The sequence below is a fragment of the Rhinopithecus bieti genome, unplaced genomic scaffold, assembly GCF_001698545.2.
Source record: "Rhinopithecus bieti isolate Rb0 unplaced genomic scaffold, ASM169854v2 scaffold_36553, whole genome shotgun sequence".
Taxonomy (NCBI): domain Eukaryota; kingdom Metazoa; phylum Chordata; class Mammalia; order Primates; family Cercopithecidae; genus Rhinopithecus; species Rhinopithecus bieti.
In genome coordinates, this window is record NW_016815774.1 from 1681004 (window position 1) to 1694905 (window position 13902).

Sequence of the window (13902 nt, forward strand, 5' to 3'; positions counted from 1 at the left end):
TGATGGTATCTGGGGGGCATGGTGTCTGGGGGACATGGTGGCTGGGGGGTGACAAAGGCGACTGGGGGCTGATGGTATCTGGGGGGCATGGTGTCTGGGGGACATGGTGGCTGGGGGGTGACAAAGGCGACTGGGGGGTGATGGTATCTGGGGGGCATGGTGTCTGGGGGACATGGTGGCTGGGGGTGACAAAGGCAACTGGGGGGTGATGGTATCTGGGGGGCATGGTGGCTGGGGGGCATGGTGGCCGGGGGAGTGATGGCTGTTGGGCACCCAGGGGGCCACTGGTGGAACTGGTACCTGCAGCGCCAGGATGTAGATGTTGTGGCCCACTTCACGTGGGCTCACCTCCGAGTTCTCACGCTCTTCTTCCTGCAGGTAGGCCTTCTTGATGACATCCACCTGGAGGGGCAGTGCCTGTTCCAGTGCTCTCTTCCTAGGGCGGTAGGGCCAGCCTGGCCCTCATCCCCATCCCAACATACTCCACCCAGTCCTGCCCGCCTGCCCAGCCTCACCAGCTCCTGGGGCCGCAGGCTGATGAGGATGCGCTCGGCATTTTCACTGTCATGCCGGCTCTCCATCAGAGCCAGGAGCAGTTTGGAGGCATTGTCCTGGGTGGAGGGGTGGAGGGAGGCAAGCCACAGTCTCAGGGTCCCCACCATGCCCCTGACAACTTCTCCCTCGTTCCTCTCCATAACAACTCTCCCATCCCACAAAAGGTCAGGTGCCATGACCTTCCCATCCTCCCTCCCCTAGGCTTAATGAGAAGCATCCTGCACAGCCAGCCCACCCATCCATAGGCTTGCCTTCACCCCCACTGTGGCAAACACTCAGCTACCCAGACAGCAGACACACACATAGCAAGTCCTCAGCTAAACCAGGACATATTTGTATCCAGAGGGAGTGTGTGTTTCAGCATGCTTGCTCACACGTGCACTCATGTATATATAAACATGCGAATATTACACACACACCCTGCACACACCACACACTTGTGCATCCAAATGATGCCCCATCACACACATAATCTAACACCCACATATTACACACCACTATGCACACTTGACATGCAAGTCACACATACGTGCACGCACATCACATGCACACCCAGCACTCACACACCTGCCACTGGGCCCCACCTTGAGCTGCAGCACCAGATCCATGCGGTACTTGCACAGGGGGCTGATGTCATTGAGGATCAGTGCGGTGATGATGTCTATGCCATTGGACTCGTGAGTCACAATGCAGGTCTGGCAGGAGGCAGTGGGGGACACAGGGCCCAAGCCCTGTCAGCATTGTGGCAGCTCCAGAGAACTCAGCCTCTCTCCCTGCCCCAGCTGGCTGCATCTACCCGCATGTCCACACTGCCACCCTGGCTGCCACTTGTGCCACCAGGCCAGCTCACCTGGTTCTCATGGCAGGGGCCCTGGCAGTACTCAGTGAGGGTCTCCAAGGTCTGGATGATGAGGCCCACATTGTCCTCATTGATGTAGAGCCCCAGCAGCCCCAGGCCGCCCGTGGTGCTGCCGCACATGATGTCCAGGAACTGCAGCGTCTCGCACACCAAGTTGTAGTTGGTTTTGTTGTTCTGACAGCGCAGGAAGTTCTGCGGGGCACAGATGGGTTGGGCACAGCACAGCTGCAGCACGGAGTGGGAGGCTGGCCTGGGGAGCACGATCTTGTGTGCTGCAGGGGTAGGGGAACCACTGGCCACAAAGCAGCAGTGCCCAGGCCAGGGCACACATGCCATAGAGGGACACCGGCCACAGTGCCTGGTCTGCATGCCGGCTGGCTGGTGGGGGAAGGGGCAGGTGTGTGGCAAGGCACTCACCTGCAGGTCCCGGTTGTGGTTCTCGCACAGCAGCTGCAGAAAGCGCAGGATGGGCTGCATGATGAGCACAGACATGCCCATCTCGTTGCTCTGCACACGTTCGCTCACCTCGTGCCCCCGGCGCAGGCTGGGGCCCAGCGAGTAGCGGGATGAGGAGCCAGGTATCGAAAAGGAGGCCACGCGGCCTGTGGGCGAGACCTGGTGAGGCTGGAGCTGCCCACCCCCTAGGCCCCCACCCTGCACATCTTATCCTGGGAGCCCCGTCACGCTGTGCCTCTGCCTCACATCCCTGACCTTTGGTGGTGGGGTCGACTGGCTCACGGTCCTCATGTGGCTGGCTGCCCAGGTCATTCATGTTGACTGCCACGGTGGACTTGGTCTCCTGCTGGGCCCGCTTCATGCGGTCGTGCAGCACCTTGAAGAAGCGCTCTGATTTCTTGTCACTCATCATCAGGTTGTGGAAGGATTTCTGGAGGTGGACAGTGGCCAGGGAGCAGCCTCAGCACTGGACCCTGCTCCTACTCAGGGCGTGGAGCAGGCACACCACGCTGCTGGGACCACTGGGGCCGCAGGGGCCTGACTGAAGGCCTGGGTGCTGGCGGCTGGCATCCATGGCCACCCATGGGCGGCTCCGTGCCCCATATCTATTCCTGTGTCACGTGGTCCCTTCACCACCCCCACATATCCCTCTGCCCCAGCCAGGCCTGAGCCCATCTCCTCATCATCCTGCCCCCATCATGCCCACTCTTCTCACCGCTCAGCCTCTGCTCAGGCCTCCTGCCCTCCTCTTTCACACCCTCCTTGGCCTTCAGTGCCCAACTCAAGGCCCACCTCCTCCAAAAAAGGGAGGGAGGCAAAGGAAAGCATGTCCAGGCCCCAGGCCCCCCACACCTGGATCTCTGTGTTGCCACCATCCAGCAGGCGGATGGCCAGGCCAATGCTCTCCTGGAAGATCTTCTCATTCTTGGTGCTGGTGATGAGGTCGCATACCAACTTGGTGGCCCCCTCCTTGTCCAGCCGGCACTGGGTGGCTGCGATTGCTGACCAGTCTGGGTCCAGGCCTGGGGGGGGACTCAGTTGAGGGAGAGCTGGTGGGACAGGAGAGTGGAAGGGAGGGCCCAGGGGCAGGGGAAGGCGATACTGACCAGTGCCCATGGGGTCAGGAAGGTCCCCCCGCGAGGTGGACTTCCGGTTCTGGAGGTAGTTTTGCAGCAGCATCTTGCGCAGCTGGTTGCCCTGGGGGAGGATGAGAGTGAGGCCCCATTGTGGGTACAGTGCACCATTGACCACTGGCCCGATGGGCTTGACCCTGAGCCCCTGGGCACTCCTGACCGGCCCACCCAGCATTTGCCCCACCAGGGCACTCACCCGGTCCCCATACTTGGTTTTCTTGAGCAGCATCTGCTGCAGGGTCCGCAGCACCTTGATACACAGCTTCTCCTCCGACTCCATGAGGTCCTTGGTGTGCTGGATCAGCCTGAGCCAGTCAAGGAGGCAGCTCAGGGCAGCCCACGCTGCCTCGCTCCAGCTACTTTCCCGCCCCATCCCAGGCAGGAACACCTCCAGGCCCTCTGACCCCGTGAGCCTGTCTAGTCCCCACCGGGCCCTTCCCTGCCCCCGGCTGCTGCACCCCTGCTGCCCCCACGCCCAGGGTCTCGCTCACTTGGACAGGAAGCCTCCACTCTCGCAGCGCTGGTAGGCCTCACTGCCCTCCAGGAAGAGCAGCTCAGGCCAGTGCAGGACGTCCACCAGCACGGACAGCTCAGCCTGCACCAGGGGCTTCAGCCGCTCCTCCAGGGCTGTGATGATGTCCTGGGGTGGCCAGGGCAGGGTCATTGCCAGACCCAAGAAATGACCTGGGTATGACTGCCATTCCCCTGACCCAAACACCAAACAGCTCCACAGATTGCCCTGCCTCTGTCTGAGGGGCCCACACCCACAGAGACACCCTGAACACAGCATGATGTCTGCCTGCTCAGAGCCCTGGCTGGGAGCTGCAAGGCCTGGCTTCTCTCCCAGCTCTGTGTGACCTTGGGTAAACCCCTTACCCTCTCTGAGCCTCAGTCTCCCGCCACGTGGGGAAAATAACCCACTACGCCCCCTCTACAGGCCAATGAGACGGCGCACAGAAATGTGCTGCATAGACAGGAGGGTGCTGCAGGAGCCAGGGGTGGTCCCGAGCTCCAACCCCACAGGCAGGCCTCTGGGTTCTCCAGGCTTCCTCTGGAAGGAGGCTCCCCAGTCCCCTGCTGCAGGGCCGGCCCTTAGCAGCCCCAGAGTGGGGAGAAGCCAACCAGCCCCTTCCTGGAAGTGTGAGCAGGACAGGAAGAAACACTCCCCGAGAATTTGCCCCTCCAAAGTAGGGGAGCTGCTGAGTCAACCAAGCAGCTCCTGTGGCAGATGCCAGGCAGCCCCACACCCACCTGCAGCTTCTCAATGATGTTCTTGTAGTCCCACTGGTTGGCGGTGGGGGTGACGCGGGGGAAGGCCCGCGTGGTTGCCTTGTAGCTGGAGGCGTTCCGCTGGGCGGCAGCTGCACAGCTGGCTCCACTGCTGAGCATCGAGCTGATGTGGGCGTCCAGGTCCATGGGCAGCGAGATGGCCCGGCCCTTGGCTGGGTGGGAAGGGAGGGGTGCTGGTGCAGGGGCAGTTCAACCAGCCAGAGGCCAGGCTCAGGGCTGCCACACCAGGAGACAGAGTGAACTAGACTGAGGGTCTGGGGGACAAAGACCTCCCACCCTGGCCTACGCTTGAGGGACTGAGAGGCTTTCTTCCCCTTGTTGGGTAAGAGGAGAGTTTCTGTCTCTTTGATTACCCCCTAGCTCTACCCTGACTTCCCCCTCCTTTCTCTCACCTGTCCTCTCCTCTTCCCCAGCTGTCCCTAACAATCCACAGGCCTCCCTCCTGCCGGAACCTATCTGCAAATACCCATAAAAAACTCTAGCTGGAGAATGTCGGCCAGCATCCATCTCTGGGGAACTGACCCAGAGGAGAAAACAGCTTCTCTCAATTGCCAGGATGCCAGGCAGACACCAAGAAGGACTTACTGAGAACCACTTGAGAGCAGGAGATGGGCGAGCTTAGGGATAAAGTGTTTATTAGGAGGGCAGGCGTCCCCATTGCGAGCGGCGGGAGGAGTGGTTTGGAGCTGGTCAGTGCCCCGGCACACTCACCCACCATGGCGAGGGTCCGGATGCAGGCCTCCACAGAGCCCTTATGCTGCTGCTGTAGCCACGGACACTCGAGGAGCCGTGTAGTGGACTGCAGCAGCTGCACCACAATCGTCTGGTGTGTCTGCAAGAAGTCACAGAGCCCGCTGCTGCAGCCCAGACCTGCACCCTGGGCAACCCAAGGTCCAGGAACCAGGGCCCAATCAGAATGGGCATGGGTGGAGAGACGGAGCCTTCACTAGCCACCATATGCCTTTGTGCTGGTTGGAAAAAGGTACTTGCATTCCCTTCAGCAGTGCACGACCTGCCCAGCTGTACACGGCAGCCCTGTAACTCCCCAAGGCTGTGGGCTCATAGCCATGTTGCTGACTCTTTCAAAAAATGTTTAAATAAATTAATGTTGTAAAAAGATGATGGATTTACATGGTTCAAAAACCAAAAGGTTATTTAAAAGGTAACACTTTGAGGCTTGGCACAGTGGCTCACACCTGTAATCCCAGCACTTTGGGAGGCCGAAGTGGGTGGATCACTTGAGGTCAGGAGATCGAGACCAGCCTGGCCAACATGGTGAAACCCCGTCTCTACTAAAATACAAAAATTAGCCGGGTGTGGTGGCGGGCGCCTGTAATCCCAGCTACTCGGGAGGCTGAGGCTGGAGAATTGCTTGAACCTGGGAGGCAGTGGTTGCAGTGAGCCAAGGCTGTGCCACTGGACTCCAGCCCAGGGCACAGAGTGAGACTCCATCTCAAAAAAAAAAAAACGGTAACACTTTGAGAAGTCTCTCCCCCATCACTCTCACTGCCCTGGAGCTGATCAAGGATGGGGAAAGCTGACCCCAATTACCAGAGTTCCATGGTCCCACAGGGATCCCAGGGCCCAAACGATGTGTGTCAAAATACACCACCCTTCCTGGGAAGGCAGGACTCAGCATGTTTCCCCCCAGTCTTAGAAACACTACCCCACCCCACCCCAGCCCTATCCCCCTAAGTAGCCCCTTTTGTTGGTTTCTTTTGTATCCTTCCAGTGTTTCTTTGATCTCAGTCATGTAGCAGCGCCCTTCCTTAAGGGAACCTGGCTCGCTTTCATTCAGAGGGCTCTGGGCTGAGCACTGGCTCGAGTCTGGGAATCTGGGGATTGACTGAGGAGCCATGAATCTTTCGTGATTCAAATCAGGCTTCTGTACACTGGCCTGGAGCCCTTCTGCTTAGGCCTTCAGAAGGCTGCCTGCCTATTTCAGTTCTAAGATCACTGTGATCAACTAGTCAGCACGAAGGATCTCTGCCAGGGAGACTGTCGTGATCCCTGCTTTGGCTGTGCCATCCCATGCATGGCACGTCCATGTTTTCTTTGGTGAGTAAGTGCTGCCACTCTGGAATCCACCACACCCACTGGACTTAGGAGTTCCTGCTGGATGATACCATTCCCACTGTCATTCTGGCCCACAGAAACTGAGATATGCTTGTTGTTTTAAACTGCTAGGTTTGGGGATAATTTGTTAACACGGTATAGATAACTAATACACTTAGGCCGGGCGCAGTGGCTGACACCTGTAATCCCAGCACTTTGGGAGGCTAAGGCGGGCAGATCACAATGTCAGGAGATCGAGACCATCCTGGCTAACACGGTGAAACCCCGTCTCTACTAAAATACAAAATTAGCCGGGCGTGGTGGCGGGCGCCTGTAGTCCCAGCTACTCGGGAGGCTGAGGCAGGAGAATGGTGTGAACCCAGGAGGCAGAGCTTGTAGTGAGCACGTATGGCGCCACTGCACTCCAGCCTGGGCCACAAAGCGAAACTCCGTCTCAAAAAAAAAAAAAGATAATACACTTATGTATCCTTTTGCTACTTCTTTATGTACAATAAGCAAATATGAAGATATATTCTTATTTCTCCCCTTTCTTTCACAAAAGCTAGGCAAGTCGGTCCTGGGGTGGCGGGAGAGGAGAAGCTCACCTGCAGGGAAGTGCTGTTCTCAGAGAATGGGGAGCTGAAGAAGGCGTTGATGGTGTCCAGCACGACGCTCAACACATACTTCTCCAGGGTGGGGTCAGCCACGCGCTTCTCACGCTTGCTGCAGACCTGAGGCAGGAGAGAGGGATGCCTGGGGGGGGTCCTCACATGGGGCCCCTCCACTCCTATCCCTCCTGGGGGGCTTTGCCCACACCCCACACGGGGACAGACCCGCGCCATGTCCAGGGTGAAGTTCTCAAAGAGCGTCCAGATGTGGTTGCTGGTGTAGATCTCCTTCATCTCCACCTCCGTGTCCACGTAGCAGTGGTTCACAAAGTTCACATAGGCCATTTTCACCTGGGCAACGGGTGGGAGGTCAGGGGCACGAGCAGGCCGCCCGGCTGGGCTGTCCCTGCCACATTGCTCCTGTCCCCTGGCCTCCCAGTTCCTGCCCAATTCCCTGGCTTGGCTTTGCCCACTCTTCCTGTCCCGTGGCTTTACCCTCCCCTTCGCCCCATCTCCAGTCGTCTTGCCCAGTCCCCCGATCCCCACCTCGGTGATGCAGTCCTCATGCGTCACCACAGACACCACGTCCTCCAGCGGCAGCAGGGAGGTGCACTTGATCTCAGTGTAGACGTTTTTGCCCTCGGCGCAGGCAGCCAGCAGGTCCACCAGGGAAATGTGGTACATGAGGGGGCTGTGGTCCTCCACGCCATCACGGGCGGCCTTCATCATGTCCAGCAAGTGGGCCAGCGATGTCTTATCGTTGTAGAACACGACCACATCATCACCTGCATTGGTCAGCTGCGGGCAGCAGGGGGCACATGTCACACTCTCTCCGTCCAGCAGGCCCTAGGCTCTCCTCTCCTTTGCTTACCAGGGAGAAACTGGGACTCTGACCACAGCCCTCACCGGAAATCAGGAAAACCCTCCCCTGGCTGGGATTTGGGGGTTCCCCAGCTGATGTCTCAGGCCCTCTGCCAGCAGAGATATTGACCCCAGGACCCAGAAAGTCCCCACTTCTCCCCACTGGAAAGAAGTCCCATGGGGGTCATCTCAGAGGCAGCTTCCTCCAGGAAGCCCTCGCTAATCCTGTCCTGCTCACCCCCTCCCTCCCCTGTGCTCCCACAGCGGTTATTTAAACCCTCCTCACTGAGCACACACCACATCCCTCTCGTGCCAGCGACTGCATTATTCACAGTAACATAATAATAGCAATTAATAATTAACACTGCGCAGCAGTTCCAGCACATCATGTCTTGTTTATGATGTCCTAATCTCCCTTCAGTGTTTGCTCCTTTCTCCCCCTGCCGCCTACACTGTCAGATGCTCAGGGGCAGGGACCACGTCTGTTCCAGATTTAGACTTAGCCCTTTATGCTTCGTGCCTTCACTCAACAGGTGTCTGTTGAGAACCTACTATGCGCCACACACTGGGGCCCTGGCGATGCACACAAACGATGGGGTCCCTGCCTGTGCCCCCCAGGAGCTGGCACTCAGCTGATGTCCCCCGTGCACGTACAATCCGTGGCACGTAGCGGGTGCTTCCTGATTTTAAATGAACAATAATAAATGACAAGTGAAGGAATGCGTGCCTGATTTCCTTCTGGCCTATTGTCTGAGTTCTGCTGGGTGTCTGATGCTGCTGGGACCCTATTTGAGTTCTATCAGGTCTACAGCCTGAGTTCTACCACATCTGCAGCCTCACTTCTCCCTCTGCATCCCCTCCATGGTCAGCAGCTGAATGTTCCTTTTGTGACCCACTGTCTGACTTCTCTAACTCTGCAGCCTTCCCGCCAAGCCTCTGCTCTGGGCCCCCACCCCAAGATCCCTGAGCACCCCTGAGCCCCGCCCTCACCTCAGTCATGATCATGTCCTGGCACTTCTTGACGTACTTGCCCTCGGCCTTGATGACGGTGTGCAGGAAGTCCAGGTACTGCACATGGCGCCCATGCGTGGCCAGCAGGTGCACGAAGTGCTGCAACACGGGCTCGCTGATCTCAGAGCAGAGCTGATAGTTGTTCAGGAAGATGTGCTGCATGGTCTCTGCCTCCAGGAGCTGCAGTGGGGGGCATCTGTCAGAAAGAGTTCTGGGCCCTGCCCTCACCCTCCCACCTCCCGCCTTGTCCAGTTGCTCCCAGCCCTGCACCCTCACCCCTGGTGTGAGGAAAAGGTGCAGGTGCTTGTGCAGCAGGGCCTGGTTGCCGGGGTTCCCTGCACAGAACTTCTGCAGGAACTGGTGCGTGTAGCGTAGGATCTCCATCATCTTGGCATCACCCTGGGCACAGGAAGCAGGGAGAGGGTGTTGGTCCCACCAAGGAGGGAGGCGAGGCCCCAGCTGAACTCTGACAGGCAGCTAGGGGTTGTGTGGGTGGACTGGGACCATGAAGAGGCCAGGGGTAAAGTGGAAAGTGGGGACCCAGGTCAGGATGGAAACATGCTGAGGGGCGGGAGCTCAATGGCCGAGATGAGGCTGGAGTTGGGGGCAAGTGACAGAGGTCACGGTCAGTCGGTCAGGGTGAGGGCCTGGACATACTGAGATCAAGACCAGTTCATGGCAAGGGGCGAGGGTCAAAAGGGGAGATGAGACGAGATTGGAGCTCAGGAGCGGGTGGGCCTGGGGACAGTCAGCGGTAAGATGTCAGGATAAGGAATCAAAACCAGGGGTCAGGACAAGGCCAGCACTGATGTCATGGGTCAAGGAGAAGTTGGGTTCAGTTAGGGTCAACATGGGTCAAGGTAAGGAAGCTGAGGGTCAAAGGTTGAGATGAAGCTGAGATTATCAGGGTTAGGTTAGAGGGGGGGAAAAAGGGAGTCAAGGTCAAGAATCAGCATGAGGCTGCAGTTAAATCAAGGTCAAAGGGGATTAGGATGAGGGGTAGAGGGTCAAAGCTGATACTAAGACAGGGTTCAGGGGTCAAGGCATGCCTGCAAACAAACAGGGCAGTGTAAGAGGCCAGGTGAGGATGGGAGAGGTTGCCTGCATTAGGGCCTAGCGTACAAGTGAGGTCGGGGTTCAGGGGGAAGCCGCCCCGGGGAGTCAGAGGTCAGAAGTCAGAGCCACCTTGTCGTAGGGGATCTGCAGCAGGTCCAGCATGACCTTGTGGGCATCCATGTTCTTCAGCAGCCGTTGCTGCTTCTTCCTCATTTGCTCCCCGACCCCGCACATCTTGTTCAGCCTTTCCAGGATCTGCAGGGGAGGCAGGTGAGCCAGAGCCCCTTCCCTACTTCTCAGGCTGCCCTCTGCCCGGCCCACCACAGACAAGTTCCAGCTGGCACCCGGGACAGGAAGGGGGAAGGAGGTCATGGGCGCTGAATCAGACCCTCACAACAGGCCGGGGAAGCACTAAAAAAACCAATTCCACCCGTAAAAGTAAATAGAACAATATGACAGCAAAATGGAATTTCATGAAATTCCTTCAGCTTTAAAATAATTCCATCTGGACCTTGGCAGGGCTGTTTTTAATGTGCAGCAAAGGCTGGAAGATGTCTATTGTGAGGGCCAGTGGCTGGCCGACGGAGAGGCACAGGAGGCCGGGCCAGCGGGAGACCCCAGGACCATTGGGGCTACAAAGCCCTACCCCGAGGACCCTTGGCCACTCACGCCCTTGACAATCTGGTAGTTCTCACTGCTTTTCTCCCCTGGTGGGTGCAGAAAGCCCTCCTCGTCCGTGGGCCGCTGGAAGCACAGAGAGGATGGCGGTCAGCACAGAGAGGATGGAGGTCAGCCAGGCCCAGCCCTCACAGGGAGATCTGCCCTGGCCCCCTGCAGCCCCGCTCACCTCCTTCTTGTCCTTGGCTGCGCCTGCCTCCACCTCCTCACCCTTGCCGCTGCCCTTCTTGTCCACCCACAGCTCTGACTTCTCCACCATGGTCCGCAGCCGGTCCAGCTCTGACTTGATCACCTTGTAGTTCTCCACGTCCTGCGCTGAGATCAGCAGCTGAACCTGAAGGTAGAGGATGGGCCTGGCTGGTGAGACGGGCTCCAGGTCCATGCCACTTAGAGACCTCCAGCATCTTCCCTACTTAAGGGTTCCTCTCCCAGCATCACCTACCACCACCTGCCTCTCTCCACCAAGCCAATTCCCTCTCAATGTTTCTGGCTCCGCCATAAGCCCACCACCTCCAGGAAGCCTTCCCTGATGGCCACAGGCGTCCCTGCACTGTCTGCCCTGAGCTGCCACATAACCTGGCTTCAGTTACTCACTGACTAGTGCCTCAAGTAGCTGCGGTCTGTCACTCATCCACTGAGACCCCAAACAGGCAGGGCAAAGCATAGTGGCAGCCCTGAACCCTGAAGACCCAGGCCTGCGTCTGACTGCCACCATCCTCACTCTAGGTCAGTGGGCAATGGAGGAAAGCTCCCTGGGCCTGGATTTCTCCCCGCTCTGGAATGGGAGGGAGAGTAGTAACCTCGCTGTCAGGGCTGCTATGAGAATGCCATGCAATAATGCAAGTCCAGTGCTCAGTGCCTGGGACATGGCAGGCACTTATTTTTTAAAGGCCAACACTGACTGGTATTGATATTTCACAGGGAGCTGTTGGGACTGCGTGACATCACAATAGCAAACGCCAGTCACGTCAGTGAGGGTTGTCTGCATGCTAGGCATGATTCGAAGCATTTAGCATAGATGCACATAATAGAGTTGGCAAACTGTAAAGTGCTGTCCACATCATAAGAAGTGGCAGGCACTGAGCCAGGTCAGGAGACTCAGTCTTCACCTAGGAGCTCAGCAAGGCTGAAAACCCCAAATGTGCATCCCAAGTTAACCCCTGAGCTGTAAGTTCCTTAATCATCGTTTACTGTCCCCCAGTGCCCGGTGCAGGCCTCATGCTCAGGGCCAGGGCCAGCTAGTCCCGTCACCTGCTTGAAGGTGTGCATGGCCTCCTGGCGCTGGCTGAAGTGCTTGAAAAGCAGCTGCAGGGCACCCGAGACCAGCGGCGCATAGTCGTGCATGGTGAGGTGGATGAGCACGCGCAGGAACATGCGGCCGCCCTCGTCGTCCACCTCCAGCATGCTGCTTGTCTTCCTGCGGACACAAGGGTGCAGGGCGCGTGGGTGAGACTGGCACGCTCCCTGCTGTCCGTGGCCGGTAAGGGGCCCTGGCACAAGCACACTCCCCGCCACCCACTCAGCAGATGCAGGGCCAGTCTAAATGTGTTTAAAATATTGATACTTTCTCAGCAGTTTAACAGCCACTCCCCTGAATCCCCGGAGTGACCCGTGTCTCCTGGGATCTCTCAGGACTTCCCTTGATTAAGCAACTGAAGAAAGAACTCTTTTATTTATTTATTCATTTATTGAGACAGTCTTGCTCTGTCGCCCAGGATGGAATGCAGCCAGTGGCCTGATCTCGGCTCACTGCAATCTCCACCTCCCGGATTCAAATAATTCTCCTGCCTCAACCTCCTGAGTAGCTGGGATTACCATTGTGCGCCAACACACCTGGCTAATGTTTGTATTTTTAGTAGAGACAGGGTTTCACCATGTTGGCCAGGCTGGTCTCGAACTCCTGACCTCAGGTGATCTGCCCGCCTCAGCCTCCCTAAGTGCTGGGATTACAGGCGTGAGCCACTGCGCCCAGCCAGAAGCAAGGACTCTTAACACAGATCCCACTGCCACCATGCGGGGGATTCATGGATAGAAGCTGGGCCCATGAACAGAGATGGAGAAAACGTTACATCTTTATTTTTCCCAACCTCTAACCAAAATACAGCATTTCCTTCAATGAGGAAATATTTGTGGCACCTGTAAGTCTGTCACCAATAAATATCACAGATGTTTTTACACCACCGCAGAGTTGTTAAAATCACAAAATATCATTTATATTTGTCGCTCCCTTGAAGTAATGGTACTAATTATACCCACCGGTGTGGCTCGCTACTTAACGTATTAGCAAAGAGGCACATATATCACTGTCACTGCTAATTTGTTTTCTCCAATATTTTGATAACTGTCACTCCAAGCCATTGGTTCCCTTTGTCTTGTTATGTGCTTTGTTTTATGAGTTTACAATCACCATTCTGAAAAGCAGTCCGTAGGCCCTGCTAGACCTAGGCATAAGCCTGGCCCCAAGATGCTAAGAGCCCCCAGTAAGCCTCCGCCTCCAGCCCCTCAGGACTTCGGGCGGATGGGCTGCATGTCCCCACACTTTCTCCCTCCTGTGGGACTGGGGACGTTGTTCCAGCTATCCAGCTACCTGACTCAAGTCCACTGCACAAGAGAGGCACACCTGCCCTGAGTAGGGGTGGAAGAATGGCGGGGTGACTAGGAACCAAAGGGCCTCCGAGATCAGTGGGACTGGGGAGGCAGGGGAGGGGCTGAGCACAAAGCCCAGTGAGGGTCTGCAGAGGGAATGGCAGAGGGAAGGGCCAGCCCCCAGCCCAAGAACCCAGACCACCCCAAGAGGGGGTATCGAGCCTCCCAACCCCACACCCCTGCAGCTCAACCCTGGCCTCACCCCACTCCAAACATGGCCTCCGCCTGCTCCCCGATACGATCCAGGTTCATGTTGGCAGCTGTGGGGAGAGGGGCAGATGGGAGCAGGTGGTAGGCCCAGCCCAGGAAAGAGGGGAGCACAGGCAGATACTCAAACCACCCTCTTTCCTGCACTGGCTGCACAGCAGCTGCTCTGCCTGCCCCTTTCTGGGAAGGAACCAAGTAGGGGAGGAGTCACAGCCCCCTACTTCCCCGCAGGGCAGTACAAAGTGGGCAGAGATCCAGGCTGGGAGTCAGGAGATCAGGTCCTGGTCAAGCTCAGCCTCTGATTGGTTGTCACCTTGAGCAAGTCCCTGCTCTTCTGTGAGCCTCAGTTTCCCCATTTGGAAAACGAAGGGAAGGGTACCTGCCCTTCCCCCTCACTGAGGCAATTAAATGAGACAATGGAGAGAAAAGGCCTTTGCAGACTAGAAAAAGGAGCAGGGCTTGGGAGCTGGCTCCACCCCACTGCTGT

At 57.4% G+C, this 13902-nt stretch overlaps 1 protein-coding gene across 2 annotated transcripts in view; it reads right to left on the minus strand.

Annotated features, from left to right (window-relative positions):
• Positions 1-13902, minus strand: part of ITPR3 (inositol 1,4,5-trisphosphate receptor type 3) — a 77066-nt gene that overhangs the window by 9805 nt on the left and 53359 nt on the right. For both annotated transcript variants that reach the window (XR_001881750.1, XM_017853644.1), the window contains exons 25-46: positions 13411-13468; positions 11814-11979; positions 10732-10896; positions 10554-10628; positions 10014-10139; positions 9105-9227; positions 8808-9008; positions 7503-7754; positions 7182-7307; positions 6954-7079; positions 5005-5125; positions 4255-4445; positions 3495-3643; positions 3200-3308; positions 2977-3067; positions 2723-2892; positions 2126-2300; positions 1832-2016; positions 1406-1606; positions 1140-1250; positions 516-611; positions 301-402 (exon numbers count right to left, since the gene is read on the minus strand). Coding sequence is in view for 1 of the 2 variants with exons in the window: in XM_017853644.1 (XP_017709133.1) it covers positions 301-402; positions 516-611; positions 1140-1250; positions 1406-1606; positions 1832-2016; positions 2126-2300; positions 2723-2892; positions 2977-3067; positions 3200-3308; positions 3495-3643; positions 4255-4445; positions 5005-5125; positions 6954-7079; positions 7182-7307; positions 7503-7754; positions 8808-9008; positions 9105-9227; positions 10014-10139; positions 10554-10628; positions 10732-10896; positions 11814-11979; positions 13411-13468 (3119 nt within the window). In the remaining variant the exon portion in view is untranslated. The remainder of the gene's footprint in view (positions 1-300; positions 403-515; positions 612-1139; positions 1251-1405; positions 1607-1831; positions 2017-2125; positions 2301-2722; positions 2893-2976; positions 3068-3199; positions 3309-3494; positions 3644-4254; positions 4446-5004; positions 5126-6953; positions 7080-7181; positions 7308-7502; positions 7755-8807; positions 9009-9104; positions 9228-10013; positions 10140-10553; positions 10629-10731; positions 10897-11813; positions 11980-13410; positions 13469-13902) is intronic.